At 50.2% G+C, this 9808-nt stretch overlaps 1 protein-coding gene across 1 annotated transcript; it reads left to right on the forward strand.

The window, feature by feature from the left end:
* Positions 1-2080: 2080 nt before the first annotated feature.
* Positions 2081-3427, forward strand: ABHD16B (abhydrolase domain containing 16B). Its single transcript, XM_074969697.1, has one exon. It carries the CDS (start codon positions 2081-2083, stop codon positions 3425-3427), a length of 1347 nt encoding a protein of 448 aa, XP_074825798.1.
* Positions 3428-9808: the final 6381 nt, after the last annotated feature.

Genomic DNA, 9808 nt, shown 5'->3' on the forward strand with positions numbered 1-9808 from the left:
ATGTCTCAGGCAACACTGTCAGATGGAGGAAGCTGTCAGGCATCCTGTATTGGCTCTGGGTTAGCTCCTTCCCTCCCACGTTGTTCTGGGCCCACTTGATGATCCTGCTCTCTTCCCCCATGCTGGGTGTGCTGAAAGAGGAACCGTGACCCCCAGCTGTCTCCCCGGTGGGGCTTGGGGTTATTTTAGGTTTTGAGAAAAGAGGAAGATTGCGTCTGGTGAGCGGCAGTTTTGAGGAGTAGGAAGGCGATACCCTTGCAGTGGAGTGGTGAGGGGTGTCAGGAGGTCTGAGAAAGAGGAACGCCTCTTGCAGTCACAGGGGCACTTCCCTCTTGGCTCCTGCCTGAAAGGTACAGAGGCTACAGCCTCCCGGCATGAAGCAGAGAGAAGTTCAGGCGCTAAACAAAGAAAAGAGGATCTGGTTCACCTGATGCACAAGGGGGGTTTTCCAGCCAGTAAAACCTGTGACTTCCCAATAGATCCAGCTCGTGTTATCTCTGCTCAGTGTGAAGGCTCTTGACCCAGGGTGACACAGTGATCTAAGCATAAGGCAGGAAATGTCCAGACCCCTTAGCATCTCTGGTTGAATGCCGAGTAGGAGTCTCTCCTCCTGCAAAGGGAACTAAATTGAGTACCAGGCTGGATGAGCAATTAAAAACCCAGTTCCTGTTTGCTCTCTGTGACCTTTAAAGATATCATGGTTTTGAAGAGTGGGGTTTGCTCCCATGTCCTTGGGCAAAATGTTTCCTCCCCCTCCCTAGCGTGCTGTGTGCTGGCTGCTACCCACCACCCAGAGAGGGCTGCATTTCAGTGGCACTTCCTGAACATAGGGCCTGATCTTGAGAGATGCCACGCGTTGATTCCAGTAGGAATTGGGGGTGATCCGTATGTCTGAGGATCATGACCTTTATCTGAGCACAAATAACAAGGTAGTTTCAAAAAGCGATGCTTTTCTTTTCTTTTCTTTTCTTTTCTTTTCTTTTCTTTTCTTTTCTTTTCTGGGCCGTCTCTTTGGACATCACAGCAGCAGCACCCAAGCAGCTATGGGGAGGGGGGAACAATAAAACATTTTTCTAAAAATCCATTTTTAATTTTACTTTTGTTTTCCTGTTGAGTCTAATAATGCCTTCGTTACTGATGCACAGAGGTACATGTAGCTCTGTGCAGCAGCATTATATAGGGTTACAGAAGGCAAATGCTCTCTTACACTGGACAGGGTTATTGGAGATCAAAGAAAGGGGTATGGGTTGTAAAAATAATGGGCTTCTTTTGTTATTAAAACTGTCTCTGATCTGCCAGGCATGTGCCAGGAGCTGCTGTTAGGCTGAGCGGGGCAGTTTTGCATTTTGTTGTGATAGATAGATAGATAGATAGATAGATAGATAGATAGATGGATGGATGGGGGGCGTATGTGGATGGATAGATAGATAAAGGTGGCGTATGGGGATAGATAGATAGATAGATAGATAGATAAAGGGGGTGTATGGGGATAGATAGATTAGATTAGATAAAAGGGGTGTATGGGGATAGATAGATAGATAGATAGATAGATAGATAGATAGATAGATAGATAGATAAAAAGGGTGTATGGGAATAGATAGATAGATAGATAGATAGATAGATAGATCGATCGATCTCCTCTATAGTAACTCTCGTGTATCCACACCCCACGTGGTCGTGCCTTTAGAAGACACCTAGTGTATTCAGTGATAACTGCACCCCTGGTTTGCCAGTTGATAGCTGAGCCTCGCACTCAGTGAAGCGCGTGCTCACAGTGGAGACTGACCCCACTCATTATTACGCTGCCTTGATTACCTGGCATGGGGAGACCATGGAGGAAGTGCCCTGTGCATTTCTCGGAGACATTGCTGGGCTTACATCGGCTTAAAGGGGCACGTCATGGCGGAAGGGCTGTAACCCAGCTAATTAACCCGGAGCTGCCGCTGACATCTGCTGGGGAACCTCTCCAATGGAGGCCCTCAGCGGCAACTTGCCCTGTGATTTCTAGCTTTCTTGGAGCCCCTTTCCTTGTGCCCTTTCAAGTTTCCTTCTTGCATGGACGAGGTCCTCAGCTCCCCCTATGTGCATTATATGCTTCACTAAAGCTCTTGGCCATGTGTTTAAAACATATTTGATAGCCAATTACAACTTTGAGTTCAGGAGCTGGCCCGTGGACTTCCGATGGGATGAGGCAGGCGGCAAGGATAGCAGCCCTGGCCACCGGGCTGCATCCCAGACCACAGCCAGAGAGGGTCTGCTGGGATCAGCTCTGCATGGAGGGCCTAGAACAACCCAGTGTAACTACCTCCGCAAGATGAAGCAGTTGCCTGGCCAGTTGGTCTGTTATATGGTGGCTCACTCCTTAGGCCGGTGGCTGCTTTACCCAGGCTCCCTGTACCTCATGCAGAAAGCCCTGCTGCCTTTACTGGTGAAGGGGCAGGCTCGCCTGCTGGAGGAGTTTCACGGGAAGCGGGCCAAGCTGGTGGCTCGCGATGGGAACGAGATCGACACCATGTTTGTGGACAGGAGAAAGAGCTCGGGGATGGAGGAGGAGCAGCGAGGGAAGCAGCTGGTGATCTGCTGCGAGGGGAATGTTGGTTTCTATGAAGTGGGGTGTCTCTCCACCCCACTGGAGGCTGGCTACTCGGCCCTGGGGTGGAACCACCCTGGCTATGCTGGGAGCACGGGCCTGCCCTTCCCACAGAATGATGCCAACGCTGTGGACGTGGTGATCCAGTATGCCATCTGCCGCCTGGGTTTTCGGGTGCAAGACATCATCCTCTATGGCTGGTCCCTGGGGGGCTACACAGCCACCTGGGCTGCCAAGACCTACCCGGAGCTGGGGGCCTTGGTGCTGGACGCCACCTTCGACGACCTGCTCCCCCTGGCCCTGAAGGTCATGCCCAAGAGCTGGACCAAGCTGGTGGTCCGGACGGTCCGGCAGCACTTCCACCTCAACGTGGCTGAGCAGCTCTGCCGCTATCCGGGGCCGGTGCTGCTGATCCGGAGGACTGAGGATGAAGTCACCACCACCCGCATCAGTGCCGTGGACCAGCTCGCTGACATCAGGTCCAACAGAGGCAATGAGCTGCTCCTGCAGCTGCTGAAGTACCGCTACCCCGAAGTCATGTCCTGGGAAGGGGAGGCGGCCGTCCGCCACTGGCTGCGAGCCTCCAACCCCAGGCAGGAAGAGGCCGTCTGCAGGCGCTTCGAGGTGGATGATGACTGGTGTGTCAGCAAGTTGCAAGGCTACAAATCCTGTCTCGGAGGTGAAGACAGCTTCCCCTGGAGGGTCGGGAAGGATGTGACCCCCAGGAGAAGGCAGCAGTTGGCCTTGTTTCTGGCCAGGAAGCACATGAAGAATGTGGAGGCCACACACTGGTCTCTCTTACTGCCCAATGAATTCCAGATGCCCTGGAAGCTGTAGCTGGGGAGTGGTGGGGAGATTTTCCCAGGAGAGAGAAACAGGGACTTAACAAGCTGGGTTTCCCTCTTCAATATACTCATTGTGTGCGTTTCCAGTTATTCCCATCTGAGCACCCAGTAAAGGTGAAGTGACAAGCTCTGCAGGCTCCGAGGGGCTTTATTTCACCCAGCGGGGAGTGGATGGATGCAAAATAAAGTGGTTAAAAGATTACACGACATTGAAAATGATTAGCAACTACTAGCGGGTCTCTAGGAACGTGTCGCAAGCCGGGGAGGAGGAGCTGACTGGTTTTTCATCCCGTCCAACTACCCACCTTGTCCACCTCCCGCCCTCTCAGCTGCTGCCCTGCGACAGGGTGTTGTTGAGCATAGAGTTGTGACTCATAGACCTGAGAGGTGGGATTGTGACATCACTGTGCTGAGTGGTGGGACTGGGACAGCAGTGGTGAATTACCCCACCCACTCTGTCGTCCATCTGCCATTCCCCTGCTCGTCCCTTCTCCCACTGGGCATGTGGCCTCCTGGGAGTGGGACGGCAGAGCCACATCATCACATGGGAGGGGTCTAAGCTGGATGGGACGCCTATTGTGGTTGGAATATTTCGCAGCTAATTGTCACATTGCATTTGAAGCACCAGATTTTGTATAAACCACTCAACGTTTGGTATAGATGGGAAAGAGACGAGTTTGTCCTCACGCTAGGGCCTGTTATTCGCTTAACGCCTCCTGCAACCTTGGTGTGGGACTGTGGGAGGTGTATGTGAGTGATGGGGGTGGTGAGTTTTAAAGACTTGATATGTGGGGTGAGTTTCAGTGCTCAGCACAGGGCTCTAGGAGACAGGAGCAAGAGCGATGACCTGGGGGATTAGAGAATCTCTGTAGGGAGAGGAGTGGAGAGATGGGGAGAACTGGGGCTCTCTAGGGAATGGGATGAAGGTCTCAGGGAGGTGTGGGGAGGATGTAGCTTTTTAAGACCAGACAGGGTGACATTAAAAGTCGCATTCATGTAAAGCTGCTCCGTAATGCTAGACATAATTGATGGAACACCCCAGGCACGACCCACACCCTGGCAGCCTCTGCAGGGCCTGAGGGAGGGGGTGAGTATCGGAGGCACCTTACAGGAGCTGATGCTGTCACAAAGGGCATGGTGAGTCTCCATGGGGGCTGGCTGGCCCCCAAGGGGAGACAGTGGGGTAGAGGCAGCCGGGGTAGCCAGAGGGGAGAGCAGGGTGGACCGAGAGCAGCCTGCCACATCTTTGCCCTCACTGCAGGAATCTCGTGCTGCAGCCAAGGAGTGGGTACAGGTGGCTGGCAGCTCTTTGGAACCCACCAACCCATCTTGCGGCCTCTTCTGGGGGAGCAAGAGCTCCTCATGTGGGGAATCACTCCCCTGCCCCCTCTAGGCAGTAGCAGGCAGCTGCGATTGCTTGCCACCAGCAGGAGCAGCAGACGTGGTAAGTGTCCGAAGAGACTGGGGCTTTGGATGGAAGAGGACAGGGCCACTAAAGACCCGTGGGTGGAGCAGAAGGGAAGCACTGCTGGACAGCAGGGTAAAGAGAGTGTGATTTCGGTTGGAGAGGCCATTTGGGGTTCCGGGCTGGAGGACAGGGTGCAGGGAAGTCCGCAGGGAAGAGAGGATTGTGTACAGCAGGCCTTGGTGGCAGGGACTGCTGAGTTCCGCTCCTAGTGCTGGAAAAATTACTTAGGGCCAAGTCTTGTGGCCCAAATAGGGACTGCAGCAGGTCCAGAATGCTGCAAACATGAACCGTGCAGATCTCCCAGCCAAACCATATCCTGGGGGAAAGGGACAGAGGCCTTAGTGGTGGCTGGGGAGTGGCTCTGCTGCCTTGATGGGGAGATTGTGACCTCCCCAGCATGGAACCCCTTCCCCTGGACTGTGTGCTAGTGAGAAGATATGGCCATCCACCACTGTGTGCCTCAGTTTCCCCATCCCAGGTGGGATAATAACACTTGCTCCCCCTCCTCACACTGGTGTTTTAGAGATGTTGAGTTAATTCTTAGATGCTTTGGAAATGTGCAGTGCTAGGTAACAGTGATATGGCCCTATCAGCCGACAGGACTTTCTCTATTTGCTTTTATGAGTGCAGGCCAAGATGGCTTTATAGGGCCCCTTATCAGGCCCTCGCCCTTTCCAGCAGAGGGGGAAGGATGGGAGAGAGCGGTACTGGATGGGCAGTGAAATCTAGGTCAGGGTTTTCTTTTAGAGGGGCACTGAGCCCAATTCATTTCTGATTCCAAGGGACTCAACAGACTAGAGAGAGTCTGTCTGAGCGCAGAACAGACGCGGAGAAATGACAGACTGGAAAGGCTTGTGCCCACCTGGAATGGATTCTGGGTCTGTCCCATGGTCTGGAAGCAGCTGGTGCCAACAGGAGCCTGAGCCCTGGGCAAACACTGGCTTCTGATTTCAGAGATGGGGGGCAGGTGGCAGAAGCGCAGTGCACATCTACTCCTAAGGCTGTGGGTTTCATTTGCTGCAGCTAGTGCAGCTAGAAAACAAACAGGTCTCATATCTGATGAAGAAGGAAGTTTTGTGGCTGGACTCTGGCTGAGCAGGGCTGGCATAAGGTGTGCTGCCCCGCGGTGCCCTCTGCTTTCTCTAGACATGTAGCAGGCCCATGGGACGTGGGCTAGATTCCATCTGCCTCTCAGAAAGCAATGGGATGTTCCCTTTGCCCTTCAAGGCTTGCCTCCCCCCCTTCTCCCTCTCCATTCCCAGCTGCTCTTGAAGCGCACTGCGCAGTTGGGAAGCACTGTGTGTGCATGTGTGTGTCGGGGATTAGATGTGTGGAAGGGGAGAGTACACACCGCTCCTGTGGGGGCGTAGGAATAAATCTATCAATTATACATTCTCTGCTCATGGCCCCATGCGCAGGGAACTGAAAGACAACAGGGTCCAGGCTTGATGCAAATGTCACAGTTTGCTGTTGAATAGCAGAAAAGGCGACAAACCCACACAGATGACAAACGCCACCACAGTAAAAAGGGAACTCCGGGACGGTCTGTAGCGAGCCGGTCTGTGGTGGCGAGAGTGAGCTAATGCTTCTGAAAAGGGCTGTTTGGAAGTTTAGAAATGAGCACATCCCAAAGGGGAGGCACGTACACTGCACAGTGCTCGCTGCCCTGCATCTTGGGCGCTGCTGGAGTAAACTGTGCTCTTAGGAACCAGCTTTAAGGGGACCCTGTCAGGTTCATCTGGTTACAGCTCTAGCTGTCAATATCAATATCCATCCCACCTGCGGAGATGAGTTAGACAGCAAAGCCAGGGGATACACTGTAGTTACCAGGCAACCTGGTCGGGTCACCTGCACTCTGCCCACAAATTCATTTCCAGCCCATCTAGAGGCTTCAGATAGATGCCATTTCAAATACAAAAAAATCAGCCTGGCACAAAAATGGTTTCTTCTTCCCCCCCAGATGTGGAGTTGCACCTTCCCTCCCTCAAAAGTTCACCGTCCAGTGGGGCAGAACAGGGACTAATCAGTGCAGCACCTGGGACAGATTTAAGGCCCAATGTCCTGAGATCCAGTGAAACTAGAAACAGAAGCTTTATACCATTGGAAAGGGAGAGAGTCCCAGCTTCCCAGTGGGGGACACACAGCTCTTGCTCCTACCTCTGGAGATACTGGACTTTAAAGTAGTACATATATGTACAGCAAAGTTATCTGAGGTAATGGTAGGGCGCTTTATGGCTCCTCCTGAGCCCTGTACATCTGTGTTCATGTGGCCAGATTTTCAAAAGAGCTCAGTTCCTGACTAGGCATCTCAATGAAGTGGCCAGATTTTCAACAGGGCTCAGCACTCAGTGGCCCCCTCCCATTGTTTTCATTGGGAGCTTTTGGGTGCTGGGCTGTTTTAAAATCGGGACCATACTAACTCAGGCACATACCTACATCGATGGAGGGATGCAAAAAATAGTCCCAATACAAAATGTTAAGCTCCCTAAAACATTTTTAAAAAAAGTTTTCTGTAAATTATCCAGCATGTGCAGGATGTGTGTTGATGTGGCATAAAGGAGTTCTGGGCACTCATTTGGGATGACCTGCATAAGTTCTTGGTGACCTCGCCTCTTGTGAATAATGGGGTTATTACAAACTCATCCTGAGAAAACTTTTATACGCCACTGCACCATCATGTAGCCTTGCATGTGTTACTATTGGAAATAATGTTGGAGAACGAATGCACTTTCCACCTTTTCTATTTGCTTGCCTTTTTACACGTGCCTTATCTTGGGCAATGAAAACAGACTAGTGGCAGAAAATCAGAACGTGAAACTGACTAAAAACAAAAATACAACTGACTAGATATTTCAACAAACCAAATGGCAAAAATAAAGAAAAATGCAACCGACTAGCCTTTTCCTGATCCCCTCTCAACTGTTATCAGGCTCTTTTCAGCAAAGGAGAAACTGACTGAGGCACTGATCCTGCAAACACTTCGGCACGTATTCAAGTTTAAGCCTGTGAGCAGTCCCACGGAAATCAAAGTTAAACATGTGCAGGGTTGCAGCCGACCTGTTTGACAGGGAAACCATGAAACCGAGTATAAGCAAAGTGCTGCCAACAGCATAAAGGGAATACAGTGAAAATAGAAAAGAGTGTTCTTTTCCTGCTAACTCCTTTCAGTTCTCTGCAGCTTTGTGTTACTTCTAACCAGAATAGAGCATTTTTAGATAGAAGTGGGATTTTCACGACACTGATGCCCCTTTAATGTTTGTGAAGAGCACTGAAATGCTCAGCTGGAAAGTTCTATAAGTATTATTATCATTTATTATTAATAAAGCCATTCTTTTTAACAAAACCTAAATTTCTGACCTGGCAGTGGCCTTTTGGTATGATACAGAAGAGCATGTTGCTATATATTCTGTGCTCTGCTTCTCGGTAACTGGGGTATTTCCTACATATAGAGTCTCTGCACATGTCACACACAAACGCACATACAAACATAGAGCAAAAACCTCATTTTTCAGAGATATTTTTTTCTCTCGTTGGATGTTTGTGTGTCCTTAAGACATGGAGGGTTAGCAAAGGGATCTGCATTTCTTAGGGAGGTCCTGATCACTATGGGAGTTCCAAATCCTCTGGCGACTAATGGGCAGGATGACTGGAAATGTTTCATTGTGAATTAATGAGCCACCCTGAGAGTTCATTCCCTCTTGGGAAGGAAATGTAGAATTCCACTTGGAAGGGAAGAAGTTTGTCTCCTTGCGGTCACATGGTATGGAAGCCATATGGTTGCTAACGGCAAAGTTGTCTTGAAATGACCTTTGTGGTCCTGCATAAAGGCTGATAATGAAGGCACAAGATGTGAAGCCAACAGCTAGCTGTGGGTTCTCCTTGTGGCAAGTGAAATCCTAGATTAAGAGAGCTTTGCTATTTTCTGTGGTGCTGGGGTCTGACTCCTTTGTGAAGGGTTCTTACAGAGGAAGAGACGGCTTACAGTAGTTATGCAATGACTAACCTGGTGCAAGGGGGCCCTTTGAAAACAGAGAAGGAAATATGGATAAGAGTAAAATGGATTTTCCTATTAATTCTTTTTCGGGTGGTGGAAGAAGGGGTATTTCCAATGACGAAGGACAAGGTGGGGATTTTTTAAACGGAACCACATCATGGCTTTGGCTCATACCTAGGTCACAACTGGGGTGGAACAATAATAAAAATAACATAAATAGCACTTGTCCTGGCAAGTGGACAGAGAGGATTCTCTTGCTGGTGCTGCCACCTCCCCTTCAAACAAGGACATAGCAAGCAAGAATTGGAAGAGGCTGAAAGAAAAACAGCCGAGGCCAGTTCTTGTTGCTTTGCCCTTTCTTCTCCGCCTCCCAATTCTCAGCCAGACATGGCTGGAGGGCTGGATGAATGTGTCTTCTGTATGAAATGTATCTCCTAAAAATGCAAAGAAAATTACACACTGGGCCTAAAAACAAGGTTTAATGGATTTGGGAAGAGTATTTTTTTTATTATTGTATCAGCTTTAATGAATGTGTATGTTGCCCTGCGGGGTACAGCTCACTTCATCGGATGCATTCAGTGCGTTCCTTGCTTACAGACAGCCCCCCAACCTGAAGCAAATACTCACCAGCAACCACACACCACACAACAAAAACACTAACCCAGGAACCTACCCTTGCAACAAAGCCCGTTGCCAACTGTGACCACATATCTATTCAGGGGACACCATCATCGGGCCTAATCACATCAGCCACACTATCAGAGGCTCGTTCACCTGCACATCTACCAAAGTGATATATGCCATCATGTGCCAGCAATGCCCCTCTGCCATGTACATTGATCAAACTGGACAGTCTCTCGTTACAGTGTGTATAACACCCATTGTTTCATGTTCTCTATGTATATAAATCT

The sequence above is a fragment of the Natator depressus genome, chromosome 13 (genome assembly GCF_965152275.1).
Source record: "Natator depressus isolate rNatDep1 chromosome 13, rNatDep2.hap1, whole genome shotgun sequence".
In the NCBI taxonomy this organism is placed as follows: domain Eukaryota; kingdom Metazoa; phylum Chordata; order Testudines; family Cheloniidae; genus Natator; species Natator depressus.

Bases quoted from the DNA above. Each gene is read 5' to 3' on its own strand.
- ABHD16B (XM_074969697.1), top strand. From the start codon at position 2,081: ATGTGCATTATATGCTTCACTAAAGCTCTTGGCCATGTGTTTAAAACA.